At 40.1% G+C, this 21,594-nt stretch overlaps 5 protein-coding genes across 7 annotated transcripts; 1 reads left to right on the top strand and 4 right to left on the bottom strand.

The window, feature by feature from the left end:
- The first annotated feature begins 1,638 nt into the window (after positions 1-1,638).
- Positions 1,639-4,701, top strand: LOC147161441 (uncharacterized). Its single transcript, XM_086096078.1, has 2 exons — positions 1,639-2,020; positions 2,480-4,701. Exons 1-2 carry the CDS (start codon positions 1,948-1,950, stop codon positions 3,667-3,669), a joined length of 1,263 nt encoding a protein of 420 aa, XP_085952204.1. The 5' UTR covers positions 1,639-1,947; the 3' UTR covers positions 3,670-4,701.
- Positions 3,051-8,535, bottom strand: LOC147161440 (uncharacterized). 3 transcript variants are annotated; one of them, XM_086096069.1, is made up of 4 exons: positions 7,986-8,535; positions 7,598-7,690; positions 6,845-7,180; positions 3,051-4,165 (listed from the first exon to the last, which is right to left on the bottom strand). In XM_086096069.1, the coding sequence occupies exons 1-4, from the start codon at positions 8,089-8,091 to the stop codon at positions 4,113-4,115; spliced, it is 588 nt and encodes a 195-aa protein (XP_085952195.1). In that variant the 5' UTR covers positions 8,092-8,535; the 3' UTR covers positions 3,051-4,112. The 3 variants fall into 3 exon arrangements, with proteins under 3 accessions (XP_085952195.1, XP_085952197.1, XP_085952194.1); XM_086096071.1 differs by lacking the exon at positions 3,051-4,165 and adding an exon at positions 5,012-5,068; XM_086096068.1 differs by lacking the exon at positions 3,051-4,165 and having other exon boundaries at positions 5,706-7,180; positions 7,986-8,531.
- A 751-nt stretch (positions 8,536-9,286) lies between these two features.
- LOC147161439 (uncharacterized) lies at positions 9,287-11,939 on the bottom strand. Its single transcript, XM_086096080.1, has 2 exons — positions 11,543-11,939; positions 9,287-10,517 (listed from the first exon to the last, which is right to left on the bottom strand). Exons 1-2 carry the CDS (start codon positions 11,655-11,657, stop codon positions 9,403-9,405), a joined length of 1,230 nt encoding a protein of 409 aa, XP_085952206.1. The 5' UTR covers positions 11,658-11,939; the 3' UTR covers positions 9,287-9,402.
- Positions 11,940-12,723: 784 nt separating this feature from the next.
- Positions 12,724-15,991, bottom strand: LOC147161438 (uncharacterized). Its single transcript, XM_086096067.1, has 2 exons — positions 15,543-15,991; positions 12,724-14,495 (listed from the first exon to the last, which is right to left on the bottom strand). The coding sequence occupies exons 1-2, from the start codon at positions 15,664-15,666 to the stop codon at positions 13,030-13,032; spliced, it is 1,590 nt and encodes a 529-aa protein (XP_085952193.1). The 5' UTR covers positions 15,667-15,991; the 3' UTR covers positions 12,724-13,029.
- A 784-nt stretch (positions 15,992-16,775) lies between these two features.
- Positions 16,776-20,122, bottom strand: LOC147161437 (uncharacterized). Its single transcript, XM_086096077.1, has 2 exons — positions 19,763-20,122; positions 16,776-18,392 (listed from the first exon to the last, which is right to left on the bottom strand). Exons 1-2 carry the CDS (start codon positions 19,836-19,838, stop codon positions 17,191-17,193), a joined length of 1,278 nt encoding a protein of 425 aa, XP_085952203.1. The 5' UTR covers positions 19,839-20,122; the 3' UTR covers positions 16,776-17,190.
- Positions 20,123-21,594: the final 1,472 nt, after the last annotated feature.

The raw sequence follows: 21,594 nt of genomic DNA, 5'->3' as shown, positions 1-21,594 counted from the left end.
CTTTAGAGATAAAAATGTCGAGAAAAGTAAGAGCAATAACAGATGCAGTTAATTTAAATTTGTATTTCTCAAACAGTCCAGTAGGTGAATATATTGTCTTTTTTTTGTTTGTTTGTAGTACAAAACTACAACAATATTGAACAAACACACACAACGTGCATGTTTTAAAAAGTTGTAATATTCAACCAAATCATATCAGTTTGTTTAATAAAAGTCTGCTAACTTCATACTAACACAATCGTTTCTCTCTGCTTCTTCTTCTCACTGTTAACTAAACGGCATCCGGTACAACTCTGTGCTGCCACGGCATGTTGTGGCAGAACATGGTATTACACTGAAGGTGTGCATTTAAACTTGGCGATATGCTTAGAAAGTAGAAAGAAACCCACAAAAAGGTTGCGCTAGAGACTGTCTTTCTGTAGAAAGAGTCTTCAAATGCTCTTTTGCATCATTTTCCCGAGCGAGCACATCTGTCTGCCTTCCTGTCAACGCTGGCATATGCTAATATTTTTGCATTGGCCTGCGGGGCAACGACGATGGAGCCCCAGGAGATGATTAGCAGATGTCTCCATCATGCGAGAGTTCAAAAGTAGATGCAGCGCAGCCGCAGCGTGGGACAAGTCTTTAATAATAACTTCAGAGGTCGAACCCATTCTGGCTTTGATCAATCAAGCCGCCTGCCGAGGCACGGCTGGAGTTTGCTGGACTTTGCGAGCCCAGACAGCGAGTGACACTGGCCAGAACTTGAAAATTTGTCTGCAAACGATGTGCAAGTAAATTAAGTTATTTAAAAAACAAAACAAAAGCTGATGAAAAAAAAATGGGTTCCTGCTGAGGTTGAATGGAGCTCAATCAAGTGTTCTTCCATTCTGAGCGACGTCACCATATTGTAAACACAGCACATGTATTTCAGTCAGTCTTACGTGTAGTTCATTTGTTCCAACATTGGGTGGCGCACAAGCGCTAGTAAAGAGAGTAAAGCTCTGGGTCGTGCAGGTTTTTAAATTGGAGGTTTCCTTTTCCATCACGAGCTGATTCCAATCACCAGGATTGTTGTCGGCCTCATGCAGAGCTTGCTGATGAGCTGATCATGTATCAGCTGTGTTGGAGAAGGGAAACGTTCACAACATGCAGGATTGCGGCCCCTCGAGGACCGGAGTTTGACACATATGCTCTCATGTTTGTCTTTAAACATACACCGTGTTATTGTGATCGTATTTATCGTGTTACGTAATACGCGTTTAATTTGGGTTATTTATTTAAATGATGTTTGCAGATTTCTCTTTTTACATTTTTGTCTATTTGACATTCATGCGCTGATACCAAAATAATAAAGCAGTTACTCAGTACTGCACTTGCATAGTTTTCAACTAAATACTTTTACTGTTTAATTTTGCTTTAGAAATAAATTTGGAGGATGACTTTTTGCTTTTACTTGAGTCGTTTTCAAAAGTACTCTTACTTCAAGAGCAAACATTAAAAGATTGCTTAGTCATTCCAATTTCTTGCTATCATAAGAAGTATTTAAGCAACAAGTTGTCTCGGGGATTGTTGTTTTATTTCAGCATGGTCGAGTCGCGTGTCGCGATATAAAGTTTGTCCAAGTGGTGTTGCCGTAGATTTGACGTTTGGCTTTTTTTTTTAAACGTAGCCAGCACATGCTTGGCTAAATCATTCGTCCTGGATTCGTATGGAAATCGCCGAAATGTCGACGACACTGTGCGACTACGACTACTTTACTAGAGTAAAAATAACATCACTCATTCAAACTTCGTGTCCATTTAAAACTCGTGTCGGTACACCGTACACGTTGAAGCGTCTCGGCCTTGCTTATTTTAGCTTAGCTTAGCTTAGCTTAGCTTATCTTGCTAGCCGCTAACGACGCGTTCACACTTCGCCGAGCAGAGATCAAATGTGAGCAAAACGTTTCGTGATTATCGTTTGATAATGTGCGCAAGAAAGACAGTAAAGTACGAGGAAGAACTTTGTGGAGCCGAAGACGAGAACGAGCGACAAAAAGGTTTGGTCACTTTTTAGTCAATACTTTTCGTTTCAACTTTATTAACTGTATAACGACGTACCCAGATCATATTTAATGAATAATGATTATCATTATAATGTGGATCATACAAAAACAAAAGTTTTTTTAAAACAAATATAACAAATATTTTTTATAATGAAAAACGAATTTGCTGATGAATCAATCATTACTACAACATTTTTTCGTGGCGTAGTGTGTGTGTTGTAAAACACGAGTAGATACGTCACTAATAAATCATACAAACTAAAGTACTCGTTACTAACATTATGCAAACAAATCGAACTTGACCACTTTACTGTCATAGATTTACAAGTTCATTGTTATCATTATTAAGGATGTACTAGCTTCATAATAGATGTTACAACAAAATAAATGTGTAATATATATATATAAAATCTGATTTGACTTAACCAAACTGTGTTGTCTTTTGTCCTACAGACATCAGTGAAAAAGATCTTCATCCTGAGCAGCAGGAACCAAACATGCCTGACATTAAAGAGGAGGAGCTACTTGAAATTGAGGAAGAGAAGCTGCAGCTCCCCCGTGTCAAAGAGGAGGAGGAGGACGAGTGTCCGTACATCAAAAATGAGGATTTAACAGACTGGCCATTGATTGGTGTCCGGTTGAAGAGTGAAGATGAAGGCAGTTGTGAGGACAGCAAAGGGGCGGAGCCTCCCAGCAGCAGCGCAAGCCAACGCGTGAAAATAGAAAGTGATGGCGACCAATGTGGTGAATTACAATCAGACAGCTTGTTAGCACCACTATCAGATAGCGACGACATAACGTCAAACTGTCCTCAAACGGATGATGATTATGATGATGATGATGATGATGAAGAGTCTGAAGATGACGTGACCCGTCACATTGACAACAAACGCTGGAAATGTTCTCAGTGTGAGAAAACATTTGTCTCAAAGTCTCTTTTGAAAAGGCATTTGATGTCCCACACGGGAGAGAAACCCTTTGCCTGCTTAGATTGCGATAAACGGTTCTCTCGTAAGGGAAACTTAAGGACGCACACAAGAACGCACAGCGGCGTGAAGCCTTTTGCCTGCGCCGTTTGCGGTAAAACCCTCTCGACACAAGGAAACTTGAAAAAGCACGCAGCAACGCACAGTGGTGAGAAACTTTTTTCCTGCTCAGTTTGTGGGCAAAGCTTCTCTTCAAATGATTACTTAAAAATACACACAAGAACACACACTGGCGAGAAACCCTTTGCCTGTTCAATTTGTAGTCAACACTTCTCTTCAAAAGAATATTTAAAGGTACACACAAGAATTCACACTGGTGAGAAACCTTTTGTATGCTCAGTTTGTGGACAGCGATTTTCTCAGAAGGTCCACTTCAGAACACACACAAGGACGCACACGGGAGAAAAACCTTTTGCCTGCTCGGTTTGTGGCCAACGATTCTCCCAAAGGGGAATCTTAAAAACACACGCAAGGACGCACACGGGCGAGAAACCTTTTAGCTGCTCGGTTTGCGATCGAAGATTCTCCACAAAGGGAATCTTAAATCGACACGCAAGGACACACACGGGTGAGAAACCTTTTGCCTGCTCAGATTGCGGCCAAAAATTCTCTCGTAGGGGAAACTTAAGAACGCACGTTGGAACGCACTCTTGTTAGGGATGTTTTTGCATGCTTCGTGAAAATACTGTCAAATAATGTCGACGTTGTTTTGGTGGAACGGCATGACAATAAATGATTTTAAATGTATCGCACCTGCTTGGGACTAGTCCGTTTAATTACAGTAGACTTGGTATACCTTTGTGCTCTACTGAGCATACTTTTTTTTTTATATACTGATCTATCATAAACAATACAGAAAGGGAAAAAGATGCCAAATTTCACGTCACAAGTTGTCCTGTATTTTTCACAAGGTTAAAAAAAAAATCCCTCGGATAAGCAATTCGGAAAATGGATGGATGGCAACGTGTAGACGTAACCCTAAACAAATAAATGAACCTGATTGAAATGGAAAGTCCCGTCGTCGCACCCCTCGCCCAACTCACCTCTGCAGCCTCTCCATTCGCATTGGACTGCCCCAAGCGAGCGGACATCACCGACCTTCAAACGACTGTCGACTCTGCCCGGCGCTCAGTTTGGGCGGTCAAGGGAAAACCTGCAACATAACACACAAGAACAGATATTGGTGAGAAAACGTTTGAGCAGATGCGGCCACACATCTGCCTTTCGTTTTTTTGAAACCCTAATCATTTGATGCCTTATCCATAGTTTCAAATAAATTGACATCCTAAGCCAAGTCTTGAAAACCTAGCCCTAGTTTAAAATTGCGTTTTCGAACCCTGACCCCAGACTTTGTTTCCTTTTTTGGGTCGCTTATGTGAACAATGGCCTCCGACCATTGTCCTCTTTAGGTCGTCGTAAAACTAGAAAACACAGTTACAAGCAAATGTGGCATTAGCCGACTGTACACGCTAGCAAGCTCGTTATATTGCATATTAAACAGTCTACAATAACAATATAACAATATTAATGAAGCAAAAAACGAATAGACAGTGGTATTATCTTGACGTCACATGTACTTACGGACAATTCGTGTCCAAAGCAAAAACAAAGGAGGATCTGCTGCCACATTGGAATTATTTTTCTACTCAGCAAATAATATACAAAGCAGCCACAAGGGGGCGCTCTAAAGCCACATACTAGACCAGTCCTGCAGGTTTTGGAGGTTTGTCACTTCAACACAAGCTGATTCCAATCAACAGGATCGTTATCGGGCTTAGGCAGAGCTTGCTGATGAGCCGATCTTATATCAGCTGTGTTGGAGAAGGGAAACATCCAAAACCTGCAGGACTCCGGCCCTCGATGCCCTAACTTGCATTACAAAGTCAAACCATGAACTTCTGAAGGGCAGAATGCGTCAAAGCAGCGTTGTTTCCCACCTTGGTCCTCGAGAACACGATCCAGCCTGTTTACCGTGTCTCCGTGTTCCGACACATGCAGGTGATTCCAATGATCAGCTAATCGGCAAGCGATGGAGAAGCCTGATAGCGATCCTCACCTGTGTTGAAGAGAAACGTGGATAACCGGCTGGACGGGGTTCCCCGATGACCAGGGTTGGGAAACCCGAACCCTGATTTAAAACCCTACTTTGCTAATTCTACTTTTAAACACTTTTGAAACCCTAACCCGAGTTCAACTCTGTACTTTGAAACTACAACACTATTGTAAAACCTTACTTTAAAACCCTAACCGTTAGGACCTCACTTGAAAAATTGAAACCCTAACCTTGAAACTATCATTAGAATTCCTAACCCAAGTTTGACCCCCCCCCCACTCCGCTGTCACGGCATCTTGAAAGCGCCTCATTGTCGGCCACGAGTGTCTGTACATCACAAAGAGAAAGGCGTTTGAACAGCTGTACTTTATTCAGGATCACATTCAGGTCCACGTTTTCATCTCGCGACAAAGATTCAAAGTTTCTCCAAAAATCAATTTCAATCAATCTTTGCTAACTGGATATGAGCTTCACAAAAAAAAAATAATAATTGCTTTTAAGTGGCAGGGAGACGACAAGCCCAAAACAATTCAGAGAAGAACAGTCACGATATACAAAATATTACACGTCATCCATTCAGTGGTCGACTTGATCTCTGCAGCATCTTTTAAGTATAAGTGCAAAAACAAGATCATACCAAGCTCCGTTGATCACTGCTCTTCTCCCAGCACACTCGTGCCTCTTAGCTTTAGCCTTACTTGCTTTTTGTTTGGTTTTTTACCACAAACTGAGCAGGCAAAAATGTTCTCACCAGTATGGGTTCTTGTGTGCATTTTTAAGAATGCAATCACAGTGAATTTTTGACCTCCAATGAGCCAGCAAATTGTTTTTGACCAGTGTGGGTTCTTGTGTGCCCGTTTAACGCTCCCCTCTGAGCAAATTTTCGCCCGCAAACTGAGCACGCAAATGGTTTCTCGCCAGTGTGGACTCTTGAGTGCATTTCTAAGCTTGCATTCTGACTAAATTTTTTACCACAAACCGAGCAGGAAAAAGGTTTCTCACCAGTGTGGGTCCTTGTGTGTGTTCTCAAATTTGTCTTCTGAGAGAATTTTCGACCACAAAGTGAGCAGGCAAATGGTTTCTCACCAGTGTGGACTCTTGAGTGCATTTCTAATCTTGCACTGTGGCTAAATTTTTTACCACAAACTGAGCAGGGAAAAGGTTTCTCACCAGTGTGGACTCTTGAGTGTACTTCTAAGCTTGCATTATGCCTAAAATTTTTACCGCAAACTGAGCAGGGAAAAAGTTTCCCACCAGTGTGGGTTCTCGTGTGGGTTTTTAAATTTGTCTTCTGAGAGAATTTTTGACCACAAATTGAGCAGAGATAAGGTTTCTCACCAGTGTGGATTCTTGTGTGTCTTATTAAACGTTCCTTATCTGAGAAACTTTTACCACAAACCGAGCAAGGAAAAGGATTCTCACAAGTGTGAGTTCTTGTGTGTTTTTTTAAACTTGCCTTCTGAGAGAATTTTTGACCACATAGTGAGCAGGCAAAAGGTTTCTCACCAGTGTGTGTTCTTGTGTGTCTTACTAACTGTTCCTTAAGTGAGAAACCTTTACCACAAACTGAGCAAGGAAAAGGTTTCTCACCAGTGTGACTTCTTGTGTGTTTATTTAAATTTGCCTTCTGAGAGAATTTTCGACCACAAAGTGAGCAGGCAAAAGGTTTCTCACCAGTGTGGACAATCATATGACTTTTCAAAATAGACTTGTAGCCAAAGGTTTTCCCACACTCAGAACATGTCCAACATTTGCTGTCAGTGTGACGCGTCACATCACCTTCAGACTGTTCGTTGTCATCGGTGTGATGAGAGTGTGACGTGTCGTCGCTATCTGACATCGGCGCTAACCAGCTGTCTGCTTGTGACGCTTCGTCATCAATTTCTGTGGTCATGTGTTGACTGGAGCTGCTGCTCGCAGGCTCCGCCCCTTTGTTCTCTTCCTCTTGACCTCCATCTTCAGTCATCAAATGGACACCAGTCACGGGAAACTCTGTGAAATCCTCCTCCTCCTCTTTGATGTACGGAGGCTGCGGCTGCTCCTCCTCTTTGACGCGAGGGGCCTTCGACGACGCCTCCTCTTTAATGTCGGGACGAAGATTTTTTTCAATGACGTCTGTAGAACACAAGACAAACATACAGAAAAAAAGTGACGTCTGTTGCAAGGTTTTTAGTTATTGTAAACTAACAAAATAAGTCAAACTAAAATTGACAAAGCATTTTATCTAACGGAATAAAGTAAAAATGCCAATTGTCTATTTATACTTTATTACACAATATTTACAATTACAGTACTTTTTTTTCTTACTTGTACTCGACTATTTTTCTCTCTTTCTGCCTTTTGACAAAAGTCAAAACAAAATAAAAACTGACTCCGCCCCTTTGTTCTCTTCGTGATGACCTTCATCTTCAGTCTTCAAATGGACACCAGTCACGTGATACTCTATGAAATCTCCCTCTGTGACACGAGGGGGCGCTGACTCCTCTTGAAGAGGTTCCAAGTCGTCCTCCTTTCGATATTAACTTGACTTACTTTTCGATATGCGTTGCTGTGGCTGGTGACTCATAAATGCCCGGATGTCCGACTGCGAGAATATGACCCCCGAAAAATCCAACCTTTGAAAAACTAACCAGAAATATGTTGTAAGCGAGTGGCAGTTTTCGAAAAAGTTTTCATCTTACTGGGAGCCCAACTAAAGTGCAAAATCCCCCACATAGTATTTAACTGTTCTTTTCGTGCATAACATATGCACAACAAGTATAAGAGAAGGTTTAATGAGTTGAAGTTCACTTCTAAACAAATGTCTGAAATTTAAACTATTCTTAAATTAGTGTACCAAACGGATACGGTCGCCGTCAAAGGGTTAAAAAATAAACACGGGAACATAGTTGAAAAGTATTGACTTAAAGAAGTGCCAAACCTGTTCTGTTGAACACAGCTCGAGGCAGCAGTTGACGTTGTCGCTCGTTCTCTTCTTGTGCTCCACAAAGCTCCTCTTCGTACTTGATTGTCGTTCTTGCGTACATTATTTCCACACGATATTCACGGTAACTTTAAGATTGTTTGTGTGTAACAAACGCGTCTCCTTTGTTAGCTGCTAGCAAGATAAGCTAAGCTAAGCTAAGCAAACCGAGAAGTCTCGATGAGCATTGAGACGATTTTAGCCGGACAAGAAATGTAACAATTATATTTGCCTAGAAAAATAAATAAATAAATAAATAAAGAACAAGTCGCGACGGACACACACTGTCGAGGTTTAAGTACATTTAGTACAAATTCGGGACGAATTATTTAGTGTGGCGCTCGTGGCTACCCAAAAAGAGGAACAGAGTCACGTGATATCTACGGCAAGCCTACTTGGACAAAACTTGTGTCACTAAGACTAACACAAGAAACGAAACGAAACAATGTAAAAAAAAGAATGTGATCAAATGCAGAATAACACGTTTGTTTATTTATTTATCTGCATTTAGAGAAATCTTGACCATGTCTAGTGCTGTGTATTGTTGCGTCTCAGATGCCGCAACTTGAGCGGAAGTGACGTAGAGGTGCTGCGACATATGCCGCTGCCGCAAAATACGCTGTCCCGGAAACCACAGGCGCTTCATAAAATTAAAAAAGTATAAATCGTCCAAACGTATTGAAGTCTCGACACAGGGCGTCCTTTCCTACTTTAATGAAGCGCGTGCGTGACGTCTAAATGATTGACGTCTCAAAATGTGGCCTGTGCATCTGTTTGCGTCGAGTAAAATGTTCGATACAGAACAATTGGACTTCATTAGAACTGAAACCACCTCAATTTTTAAAAATCTATTTTGTGGGGTTTCAAAATGAGGTTTTGAGGTTTTGAGGTTTCAAATGAGTGCTTTAAACTGACGTTACAGTCTCAAAGTATGGTTTTGAACTAGGGTTTCAAAGTAGTGTACAAAACAAGGAATTAGAATTATAGGGTTTCCCAAATAAATAAGCAGAAGTGTGATCATTTGTACCATGCGAAAGTTTCTCAATGGGACAAGCACGTTGTGTATGCGTGCTTTACATCCAATAAAAACCACAGTAGAAAAATTAATGTTGGGGTGATTCTTTATTCAATACATTGACAAATAACTTTCTCAGTCACTTTTTTTCTCATCTTATAGACCAACAGAGCATTGGACAAACCAAATACATATATATATATATATATATATATATATATATATATATATATATATATATAAATTTACTTCTTTGCATGAGTGGTAATTTGCATTACTTGTGCAGAGGAAGCTCCAGAAAACATCAGTTATTCCTTGACTGATTTTTCATTTCGGGCTTCATCAAAGGCCAACACGCTCTTAACGTCTCTCATTAGAAAACCTTTGACCACTCTCACGAGTGTGGGTTCTTGCGTGTACCTTCAGGTTTCCCTTCTGAGAAAAAGGCTGACCGCAATCTGAGCAGACAAAAGGTTTCTCACCACTGTGTGTTCTCGCGTGTTTTATCAAGGTTCCCTTTTCCGAGAATCTTTGACCACACACTGAGCAGGCGAAAGGTTTCTCACCAGTATGGGTTCTTATGTGTATCGTTAAGCTTCCCTTCTGAGAGAATCCCTGCCCACATATTGCACAGGCGAAAGGTTTTTCTCCAGTGTGCGTTCTTGTGTGCGATCTCAAGTTTGCCCTTTCCGAGAATCTTTGATCACAAACTAAACAGGCAAACGGTTTCTCACCCGTGTGTGTTCTGGTGTGTGTTTTTAAGCTCACCTGTGTCGAGAAGCTTTGGCCGCAAACTGAGCAGCCAAAAGGCTTCTCTCCAGTGTGTTTTCTTAAGTGTGTCCTTAGGTTTCCATTCTGAGAAAATCTTTGACCACAAACTGAGCAAGCAAAAGGTTTCTCGCCAGTGTGTGTCTTTGCGTGTGTTCTCAAGTGTCCCTTATGAGAGAATCTTTTACCGCAATCTGAGCAGACAAAGGGTTTCTCTCCGGTGTGTGATATCATATGCGTTTTCAAAAGTGACTTGTACACAAACGTTTTCCCACACTGGGAACATTTCCAGCGTTTGTTGTTGTCGGTGGGACGTGTCTCGTCATGCTCATCATGATCATCATCAGGAGACTGCGATGTTGTGTCATCACTGTCTGACATTGGTGCCAGCAGGTTGTCCACTTGCGATCGTCCACAGCGCTCACCATCACCTTCTGTTGTCACGTGTTGACGTGAGCTGCTGCTGCTGCTGCTCGGAGGTTCCGCCCCTTTGTTCGCTTCATATTGACCTTCCTCTTCACTCTTCAATGGGACACTAGTCAATAGCAACTCTATGATCTCATCCTCTTGTTCTTCCTCCTCCTTTTTGATGTGGGGAAGCTGCATCTTCTCCTCCTCTTGAACATAAAAGTGCTCTGACTCCTCGTCTTTAACGTCAGGCAACTCTGGCTCCTGCTGCGCAGAATCCAGATGTTTCTCGCTGATGTCTGCGGGACACAAGAGGATAACGCTTTGATTGACATTAGCATATTTTTTTATCACCCTAGAAACTCGTTTCTGGCTGTGCTAGAGAAGCGCGGATACAAATATATCATATTGCATTACAATGTACAAAAGAGTTCACTGAAAACTGGTTGTGCTACCAGATGTGAGATTTTATCCATTTAGTATTTTTTTTTCTTCAGAAAATTTTTTTGTAAATGAAGACAAGCTCAGAGGAAAAGGCCGGTAATGTCATGGAATTAATTATAAGGAAAAATGGATGTCCTTATCATGATACAATTGTGTCCATGTCACACAGCTCTACTTATGCCATTGTTAAAATCATGTTGGAATTTAGGTCATCATTTAGGTGAACTAAGTACTTGATATTTAACATTATAGAGTTGTTTGTACTTTGTAGTGAAAAAAACAAATACAAATCATCAACTGTATTAGGTTAAAAAAAAAAGAATGAGGAGAAACAATGGTAGATAAGTAAAACTTCAAACAATATTTAGATTCATACCTCCATGTTTCATTTTAGCATTAGAGTATATCATTTGTAATGCTGCAATGCTTCCGTACAGTTTTCTGTACAGTGCGAAAATTGAACATCAAATTGAAATTATAATAATTTCCAGGGAAAAATTAGATTTTTCTCAAATCTTTCAGCCCAATAACTGACTAAAACGAGCATATATTACTGCCGAAAACAAACCGAGATATAAACGATATCCGTATTAAATGCAATAGGAGCAGGTGTACACCCATGGACGTGTACCCAAATACAAAAAAATATTCTTGCAATTCTGTTCACAAAACATATAAACACATAAAGCATCGAATTCTTTTTTTTTTATTATAATAAATTCAAAGTGTAAAACGTATTTTAAAAATGTAAATGCAAACGCAACTGTGCGTGCATGCGGATTCCAATGAAAAACAAACAGGAATATTGTTTGGACGGGGTAAAAAATAAAATAAAGTTAAGTATACTGTGGACTAAATAAAGAGTAAATAGTAGCCAAACCTGCTCCTTGTAACACACTTTGAGGCTTGAAAGCTTCGTCCGTCCGAAGTTGACGTTGCTGTTCGTTTTCTTCTTTTTTCTCACAAAGTTCCTTCACTGTCGTTCTTGCAAACATTTTTAAACAATAATCACGACGCTTGACGATCACACTTAATTTCTGCTTTAGCTCGGAGTTGGCAGGAACGACGTCTCCTTTGCTAGCTGCTAGCTAAGATAACATATGCTAAGCTAAGCAAGGCCGAGAATCTTCAACGTGCACGGACCCGCATATTTAAATTAAAGAGTTACAAAGTAGTGAGGGACGCGCTGTATCCAGGCTTCATACGTTCAGTGGCGAAGAAATGTAAGTATTATTTAGCAGTGTGTTCTGCGAGCACAAATGTACGGCTACTCCGCTTTGACAAACTTCACGCGCCTGGAAAGCGAAAGCGAATATTCTCAACATAAAAATAATTTATTCAAACATATTGTTAGTAAGGAATATAGCAGTGTATTGTATTAAAACGTGATTTGTTTCGAAATTGTGCAACTGATGGTTAAATATTTTTCTTTCAAATTTGAAGTTTCACGGAAAAAACTAAAATTCCTATCTTAGCCCAGCACTTCTGCAGAAGTTCCACAAGGGGGTGCAAATTCCCCATACAAGCGCCACTGATTCGTCTCATAACAAATGCAATGTATATATTTTTTTTATCAGCATGCACACAATTTAAGCATGTAATAGAATATACAATTGATCATGTATACGTTTTAAAACACAACGTGCGTGGTAAATTAGATTAAAAAAAATATTTTCAAAGGCGGTAATTCTTAACTTGCTAGTACAATAAATACTATGTTCTAGTCTACTTGAAATACATTGTAGTATAATTGTCGGCCACTTGGTGTCCCCATTTTCACATACAAGACTGTTGTCACGGTGACCGTTTTCCTTTCCTTCCTTCGATGCGGAAATTAATTGATAGCGGATCGAGCCTGGATTCATTGAATTGCCTACGCTATATACAAAACATTGATGCCAATTCGGCCTCTTAAAGTCCCTCACGCCGACCTTTTGAATACATTTTTACCTTATTACACTAACCCCGAGGAGGAGATTTTTCTATCAAATGGTGTCCTCGTAGCTTGAAGTCTGACCTTTCCACAGTAAACTTGCTCCAAACAAATTGAGTCACTATCACTGACGGGAAATTTGTATTTATTCAGGATCACATTTACACTTTTCCATCTTGGCACAAAGACTCAAAAGTTCGTTCAGTCCATTTCAATTAATAGTTTATTTATTTGATATGGACATCACAAAAACGTTGGACAAAACAGACACATCGCCTTTAGTGGAATTCTAATTCTCAAAATGTGTCCACAGGAGGCTTTTAAAAACATACAAGATATATTTAAAAAATAGAAGTAGATAGTATACAAGAATGCAAAGTCAGTGTTATTGAAATTCATTTCAATATTTCAGATGTTCATTTTCATTTCCGACCTCATTGATCTCTGCTTCTCTCACCAGCACAAACGTGTCGTTTAACCTGATCCTTACGAGAGAAACTTTGACCACATACTGAACAGGCAGTGTGTGTCTTTGCGTGTGCCCTAAATGTTTCTTTTCTCGGGAATCCTTTGCCACACACTGAACAGGTGTAAGGTTTCTCTCCACTGTGCGCTCTCGTGTGACGGTTTAAGTTGCCTTGGTGAGCGAATCGTTGGCCACAGACTGAGCAGTCAAAAGGTTTCTCGCCAGTGTGCGTTCTTGTGTGTGCTTGAAAGTATCTCCGCGAAGAAAATCGTTTGCCACATAATGAGCAAGCGAAAGGTCTCTCTCCGGTATGTGTTCTTGTATGTGTGGTCAAAGTGCGCCTCTCACAGAATCTTTGACCGCAAACTGAGCAGGCGAAAGGTTTCTCACCAGTATGTGTTCTTGTGTGTGTTTTTAAGTTTGCCTTTGTCGAGAAGCTTTTGCCACAATCCAAGCAGGCAAAAGGTTTCTCTCCGGTGTGCGTTCTCATGTGTGTTGTCAGGACGCGGCTCTCCGAAAACCTTTGACCGCATACTGAACAGGCATAAGGTTTCTCTCCAGTGTGTATCCTTGTGTGTATTCTTAAATTTCCTTTTACGGAGAATCGGAGATTGCAGAACGCACAAGCGAAAGGTTTCTCTCCCGTGTGTGTTCTTGTGTGTGATATCAAGTGTACCTTTTGAAAGAATTTTCTGCCACATACCGAGCAGGCAAATGCTTTCTCACCAGTGTGGGTTCTTGTGTGATTTGTCAACGTGTGTCGATAAGAGAATCTTAGACCGCAAACTGAGCAGGCAAAAGCTTTCTCTCCCGTGTGCGTTATTGTGTGTCGTCTTAAGCTTCCCTTTTGCGAGAATTGTTGACCGCAAACTGAGCAGGCAAAAGCTTTCTTTCCCGTGTGTGTTATTGTGTGTCTTCTTAAGCTTCCTTTTTGAGAGAATTTCCGACCACAAACTGAGCAGGCAAAAGGTTTTTCTCCTGTGTGGACAATCATATGCATTTTCCAAAGAGACTTGTAGACAAATGTTTTGCTACACTGAGAACATTTCCAGCGTTTGTTGTCAGTGTGACGGGTCACGTCACCTTCCGACTGTTCATCATCGTCATCATCGGTGTCAGGAGTGTCTGACGCGATGTCGTCGCTATCTGACAGTGGCGCCAACAGGCTGTCTGCTTGTGATCCTTCGCAGTGCTCGCCATCACCTTCTGTTTTCATGTGTTGACTGGAGCTGCTGCTTGGAGGCTCCGCCCCTTTGTTCTCTTCACATTGACCTCCATCTTCAGTCTTCAAATGGACACCAGTCACGGGAAACTCTGTGAAATCCTCCTCCTCTTTGATGTACGGAGGCTGCGGCTGCTCCTCCTCTTTGACGCGAGGGGCCTTCGACGACGCCTCCTCCTTAATGTCAGGACGAAGATTTTTTTCAATGACGTCTGCAGAACACAAGACAAACAAACACAAAAAAAGTGACGTCTGTTGCAAGGTTTTTAGTTATTGTAAGCTAACAAAATAAGTCAAACTAAAATTGACAAAGCATTTTATCTAACGAAATAAAGTAAAAATGAAAATGCCAATTGTCAATTCATTTCATACATGATCTTTTGTGGTTTATTTTATTTATTCATACTTTATTACACAATACATACGATTACAGTACCTTTTTTTCTCTCTCTCTTTCTGCCTTTTGACAAAAGACAAAACAAAATAAAAAACTGACTCTAATGCAAAATCCAAGACTATTGTGACTTTCATGTTGTTTGTATATTCATACTTCAGGTTATCCAGCAAGCCAAAGGAGAAATATAAGAACAGAGTTAAGGTTGACTGAAAATAATAAAAAAGAATACAATTAAAAATTGTAAAATGATAGTGGCAGAACACACGTATGAATAATTTTAAGTATGAAGGGTTGAAAAGCATGTCTATGAGTTCAACTTTGTTGGAGTTTTTAAAAAGCCAAGTGACGGTGACCACTCAAAAGTCAACAATCATGACAAAACATGACAAAACACGAATTAGCGGTTGTTGAGTTTTGGCTTGTCCCATCAGAATTTGCCACATGATTTGTCTGATCATGGTTTTATGCCAGCTGAACTTCCAAATGAAAACCTCAGCCATTTTTCATCCTGTATAAAAAAAAATAACAACAACAAAAGTGATGTTCCTGGAATGGGGTTTTAACTCAATTGTAACACATTACCCACTCTGTGTGTGTGTGTGTGTTTTAAATGGTCCAAAAGTCACATTGTCCTCGGGAAGATGCATCATCCAGAGCTTCTGCAGGCCACGGGATGGCCAAAAGTTGGTGGATTGATGATATGAATGTAAAGTATGATTGGGGCTTTAAATCTTAGCACAGTCCTGTGACCTAAATTGTTTTTCATGTGTTTATATATCTTTTGGCGAATGACTGTAATTTGCTTCGCATTAACATCAACATGCCAAATACGATTGTGGAATAGAGCAAGAAGCGACCAAACCTGCTGCGGGGAACACAACTGGAGGACTCTTGCAAACAGCGGCCAGCGCTTGACGTTCTCGCTCGGTCTCGTCCTTTGTATCACAAAGTTCTTCCTCGTACTTAAGTGTCTTTCTTGCGCACATCTTTCACTCAATAATCACGACACTTTTACTCACTCGCTAACATTTGATCTCTGCCGAGTGAATGTGTCGATAACAAATGCGTCTGCTTTGTTTGCTGCTAGCAAGACAAGCTAAACTAAGCTAAGCTAAGCTAAGCAAGCTTAGCAAGGCCGAGAATACTTCAATGATCACCGAGACGAGTTTAACCGGACACGAAGATTTAAAGCATAAGATGTTCTTCCAAACAAATAGTGATGAATTTACTGTGTCCACTTAATTACGTACAAGGAGAATTATTTAGTGAGGTACGGGTAGATGAATAAACGTATGCTGACGTACAGCTTCGACGCAGTATGTACGGCAACTCCACTTGGACAAACTTTGTGTATGAACCAAGTAGACGACAAAAAAAATGTCATGAATGTATATGTGGTTTGGAGAATTTAAGACAAAGCATATTTATACATGAGAAATTTATCAGCTAAGATTGCTACGCTTGTTGTCTACAAACATTCAAAATGTAGGCTTCTTTATACTTTTAGGTAAGGTCATTGTGTTTTATTAAAAATACACATTACAAACCTAATGTTGGTTAAAAAAATATATATATATATATATATATATGATAATAAAAAATTTTTTAAAGACACATTGGTTGTGAAGGAGCTTTTTTTTTTATAAAGTTTTACAACTACTTTTCTTGTACTGTATGTTATTTGAGTACTTTTAGGAAGCCATCTTGTATTTCTGTACTTTTGTTTTGAAATGTTGTACATTATATAAATAAAACTGCCTTGGCTTGCCTTATGACTGAGCTTGAGCTACGGCTTTGAGTTAAGTTGAAAAAAAAAAACATTTTCTCAAGGTATTACAATGCCCTTGTATATAGGCATGGAGAGCCGTAGTTACTGATGCCCCTTTTCAGTCATATACTTTACTATATTGTCACCCTCTTAAAATAAATGCCTACGTCTTTTTTTTTGTGTGCCTAAATCATCTCAAGATGCAAATGGTTCAATTTCTTGTGTTTCCTGAAAATCTGTAAAAATGACTTGGGCGAATATTTGAAGGCGCCAATGTCATGTTTGATAGAAAACAATGCTATGTTCCTTCATGAAGAACATGCAGCAGCAAATATGATTATTTTAATTTTCAAGGAAGGCCCAATGGATGGCATTTCAATTCATAAGAAGGGAAATACGAGCTGATATATACATACATTGCATTAGTATCAGTGTTTGAAAATGTGTGTTTTATTCAGGATCACATTTACACTTTTCTATCGTGTCACAGAGTCAACGTTCCTCCAGGTTCTATTGAAACAAAAAAAAAAAATTTCACTTACTTGATGTTCATCACACAAAATGTACAAGCCACAATTGCTCAAAAGTCTCAACACTTGTACATAGAATACAAGCAGAAACATAAAATACAATAAGGTAGCTCTAATTCAAGAATGTAAATATGTCATTAACCTGATCCTTGCAAGATCTTTTTTTTTTTTGTCCTTAACGCTCCATTCCTTGGAAATCTTTAGCCACACATTTAGCAGGCATCAGGTTTCTTTCCACTGTGTGCTCTTGTGTGACGCTTCAAGTTTCCTTTCTGGGAGAATCTTTTACCACATTCTAAGCACGCAAAAGGTTTCTCTCCAGTGTGCGTTCTTGTGTGTATCATCAAGGTTCCCCTCTCAGAGAATCTTTGACCGCAATCCAAGCAGGCAAAAGGTTTCTCACCCGTGTGCGTTCTCGTGTGTGTTTTCAAGTTGGTCTTTGTCGAGAAGCTTTTGTCGCAGTCCAAGCAGGCAAAGGGTTTCTCTCCGGTATGCGTCCTGACGTGCGTTGTCAAAACGCGGCTCTCTGAGAACCTTTGGCCGCATACTGAACAGGCAAAAGGTTTCTCTCCTGTGTGTATCCTTGTGTGTATTCTTAAGTTCCCCTTGGAAGAGCATCGTTGATTGCAGAACGAGCACGCAAATGGTTTCTCTCCCGTGTGCGTTCTTGTATGCGATTTCAAGTGCACCTTTTGGAAGAATCGCCGACCGCAGACCGAGCAGGCAAACGCTTTCGCGCCAGTGTGAGTTTTCGTGTGAAATGTCACATATCTTTTCGTCGAGAATGTTTTACCGCAAACCGAGCAGGCAAAACGTTTCTCTCCCGCGTGTGTTTGGAAGTCTCCCTTCTGAGAGAATGTTTGTCGGCAGTGTGAGCAGGCGAAAGCCTTTTTTTCTCCTGCGTAGGATATCGTACGCGTTTTCAAAACACACTCGTACGCAAAAGCTTTCCCACAATGAGAACATTTCCGGTGTTTGTTGTCAGTGTGACGTGACGTATCACCTTCAGACTGTTCATCGTCATCGTCATCATCATCATCATCATCATCATCAGTGTTAGGAGACTGCGGTGCTGCGTCGTCACTATCTGATATTGGAGCACTGTGGTCTTCAACACCTCCTCTTGTCCTTTGTTGCCTTGAGATGCTACTTGGAGGCGCCATCTTGCCGCTCTCCTCATATTGACTTTCACCTTCAGGCTTCAAATGGACATCAGTCACTGGCAACTCTGTAAAATCCTCCTCCTCTTTAATGCATGGTGGCTGCTGCTCTTTTTTTATGTTGCAGGGCTGCAGTTGCTCCTCCTCTTTAAGCTGAAGAGGCTCCAAGTCCTCCTCTTTAATGTCGGAGAACTCTGGCTGCTGCTGCTGCTGCTGCTGCTGCTGCTCAGGGTGAAGATCTTCTTCACTGATGTCTGCAGGACACAAGAAGACAAAAATGCATGGTTTTGTCTATTGTGACTTTCATGCATTGTATTGTATATTAATGTTGTTTATATTTATTGTGTCCCTGCTAGTCAAAACACTGCATTCTAATTCATATTTCGTTGGTGAAATACAAATGAATCGCTTTCTGCCATCCACTGAGGCTGAGATTTCATGTAGCACCGCCCCTTTCTGTCGACTGGAACTGATGTCTAAAAAAAGGTCGCTCATTAATGATTCCTGTTAGGAAGCAGATATTTTCCTCCACGTGTACGTTTTCTTTCGGGTAGTGAGAATGTTGGTTATCCGAATACAGGCTGGAGATCGATGAACAGTTGCTTCGAAGCTTTTATTTCTACAGAATATTCCGGGCACAAATGAGTTCCAGACAATGGCTGCAGCCTCTCACTAGTGCGAAGATTTCAGAGGACTTACAACATTCTTATACTATCTTGAAGGGTGGTACCACAAAGCCCCCCTGCAAAGAGCCCACCCGGAGTTCACCAGACATGAGATAAGACTTTTAAAGACAGCATTCATTACACATTGACTTCACACCACATACAATGGCCCATTGTTGTGGAAATAGAGGAGGTCCCAGTCATGACGGCACCTGGAGACATCATTCAAACACATTGACAATGGCCCATTGTTGTGGAAATAGAGGAGGTCCCAGTCATGACGGCACCTGGCAGAAATTGCGATAACACTCACAAAGCTCTACTGAGGAAAGAAGGAAATTAAAACAGTTATGACTAAATCTGGGCAGAAGACCCTCTTCATTCCATACAGGGCTCAAATGTTCAGTGTTTGAGGCACGCGCTTGCGCGCGCACACACACGTTTGTTTTACTATCTTTGTGGGGCCATCTCATTGACATAATGCATTTCCTCGCCCCTTCCCCCAACCCCAACCATCAAAAATGATTGCCTCCCCCTATTCCTTACCCTAACCTCAACCCAATTCAAACCTAAACTCTAAAACCAAGTCTTGACCCTCAAAACGAAGTCTAAACTTGTGGGGCCCAGCAAATGGACGGATGGGCCCCAAAACTCTTGTGAAATCCCAGAATGTTGGCCCCACTATGCAACAAAAACAAGACCACACACACACACGCGTACTTACATGAATTATAAAATGAATCTTAACAAATTATTTTTTGTTGTCAATTATTCAATAACATTTTTGCTTGTCTCATCCAAGGGGTCTACAAACTACAATACATTTTCTCATTGCAATTTATGTTTGTATTGATGCTCATCACGTGTAAAACGTGTTGTTGTTTTTAATTAGGACGCGTTTACGGCATGCGAAAGGGGGTGAAAAGTACTAAAGAAGTGAGAGTAAGAAATGAACAAACCTGCTCTGTGTCGATCGCTCCCCTCTTTTGTTCCACAAAGTTCCTCCTCGTACTTTATTTCCGTTATTGCAAACATTTTGTCTCACGACAATCTTTACACTTTACGCGCGCACTTGATCTCTGCTGAGCAACGGGTTGATAACAAACGCGTCTCCTTTGTTAGCGGCTAGCAAGCTAAGCTAAAAGAGAAGCTAGACTAAAATAATCTTGGGTAAGACCGAAAATCTTCAACGTGCACCTAGACGAGTTTAACCGGACACAACAATTTAATCGGCGATGGTTGCGCCAACAAACGATCTAAAGAAGAAAGAAGAACGATTTAGTGATTTTCATTACGTAAAAAACGTATGCGGAAGTACAGCGTCGACGCAGTCGCAAAATGTACGGCAAGTCCACTTGAACAATATTTATTTAATTTCATTCATTTAAAAGGTTGGAGTTAAGGTTCCAATTGTTATACGTATTTTAATGTCGTTTCCTTTTTGTTTGGAGGTCTTAAAATCAAATAAATAAGGCTATGATCAGTAAGAAGAGCAACAGAAATATCAGAGCTCACTTCAGAGGATAACAAATAATTTGCTACAAGCCAATAGTCAATTCTCGATTTATGGTTTACGTTAAACAATGTAAAATTCGTTATGCCTGAATTGGCATAACGCCATACATCCACTAAATGTTGTTCATTGCAAACGGTATTGAAAGTTGCATTTGTCCAAAAAAAAACTCATCTTGGACAATTCTTCATGTCACCTCCTATTATAACATTGTTGGTTGAATATGTCAGCCTGAGATGGTCAAAGTGAACCTATTCTGGTTAGTAGTATTGTATCCATAAATGTTTGCCAAAATGAGTGGCTATGGCCCATGATCATGTTTATAATGGGAAATGACTTGACCTTTAAAGTTATTAAGTACAACAGCGCCCCCTGCGGTCCTCGAGGTACCAGAGGAAGCAATGGAACGCTTAGATTTTTCTCATTTGAATTCAACCTGTAAAATCAAATGGCTTAAGGAATGTATGGAACGTCCAATGTCACTCTGGAATTGTATTCCATATAATATATTTAAAACAGTTGGGGGTCTACGATTTTTATTAAGTTGTAATTTTGACATTACGAAATTGCCGGTTAAATTTCATCAACAAGCATTATTGGCATGGAAATTATGTCATGTTCATAATTTTTCCCCTCATAAGGAAATAATTTGGAATAATAGTAATACTACCATTAAAAATACATCTTTATACAATAAAGTTTGGATTGAAAAGGGTATCATTTATGTTTTGGATTTATTTGAACGCAACGGAAATATTTATAGTTATGAAAATGTTCTAAAAACGAAATGCTTTCCAGTAAAATTACAAAGAGTTTAATGCAGTTGTAAGGGCTCTTCCTCAGAGTGTTCAGGAGTTAATGAGATGTCATCTGATGTATCAAGATATAAAAACTCAAACACCTGCTCTTAAGATCAGAGGCATTGATTTATTCAGTAAAAATTGTACAAATAAGCAGGATAGAAATACACTGTGTTTCAATAATAACATTTCTTCTCGGGGAAAATTTTTACTGGAACGGAGAAATAAATTACATAAATTGGCATAGAACGTGGTAAAATAAGAGAGCTTCAATTTAAAATATTACATAACATTTATCCTTGCAATAATTCACTTAACGAAACAAAACAAACAAACAAAACAAAGCTTCCATCACCTGTGAAGTTAATACAAGTTTAGTGATGGTAGAATTTTGACCTTGGAACGGACTATTGTTGTTTCCATTCATTTGCTATGTCAAAAGTGGTTTCCGAATCGCAATCAATTCCCACATTTGTTA

Source organism: Leptonotus elevatus, chromosome 15, assembly GCF_054856555.1.
Source record: "Leptonotus elevatus isolate MCC_2025b chromosome 15, RoL_Lele_1.0, whole genome shotgun sequence".
Taxonomy (NCBI): Eukaryota; Metazoa; Chordata; class Actinopteri; order Syngnathiformes; family Syngnathidae; genus Leptonotus; species Leptonotus elevatus.
Note: the sequence above shows the minus strand (reverse complement) of the source record. Positions and strands in the feature narration are given on the sequence as shown.

Bases quoted from the DNA above. Each gene is read 5' to 3' on its own strand.
- LOC147161441 (XM_086096078.1), top strand. From the start codon at position 1,948: ATGTGCGCAAGAAAGACAGTAAAGTACGAGGAAGAACTTTGTGGAGCC. The intron at 2,021-2,479 runs GTTTGGTCACTT...TTTGTCCTACAG, and splicing joins CGAGAACGAGCGACAAAAAG to ACATCAGTGAAAAAGATCTT.
- LOC147161440 (XM_086096068.1), bottom strand. From the start codon at position 8,091: ATGTACGCAAGAACGACAATCAAGTACGAAGAGGAGCTTTGTGGAGCA. The intron at 7,691-7,985 runs GTTTGGCACTTC...ATTTCTGGTTAG, and splicing joins AGCTGTGTTCAACAGAACAG to TTTTTCAAAGGTTGGATTTT. The intron at 7,181-7,597 runs GTAAGTCAAGTT...TGTGTTCTACAG, and splicing joins ACAGCAACGCATATCGAAAA to ACGTCATTGAAAAAAATCTT.
- LOC147161439 (XM_086096080.1), bottom strand. From the start codon at position 11,657: ATGTTTGCAAGAACGACAGTGAAGGAACTTTGTGAGAAAAAAGAAGAA. The intron at 10,518-11,542 runs GTTTGGCTACTA...TGTGTCCCGCAG, and splicing joins AAGTGTGTTACAAGGAGCAG to ACATCAGCGAGAAACATCTG.
- LOC147161438 (XM_086096067.1), bottom strand. From the start codon at position 15,666: ATGTGCGCAAGAAAGACACTTAAGTACGAGGAAGAACTTTGTGATACA. The intron at 14,496-15,542 runs GTTTGGTCGCTT...TGTGTTCTGCAG, and splicing joins AGTTGTGTTCCCCGCAGCAG to ACGTCATTGAAAAAAATCTT.
- LOC147161437 (XM_086096077.1), bottom strand. From the start codon at position 19,838: ATGTTTGCAATAACGGAAATAAAGTACGAGGAGGAACTTTGTGGAACA. The intron at 18,393-19,762 runs GTTTGTTCATTT...TGTGTCCTGCAG, and splicing joins GAGCGATCGACACAGAGCAG to ACATCAGTGAAGAAGATCTT.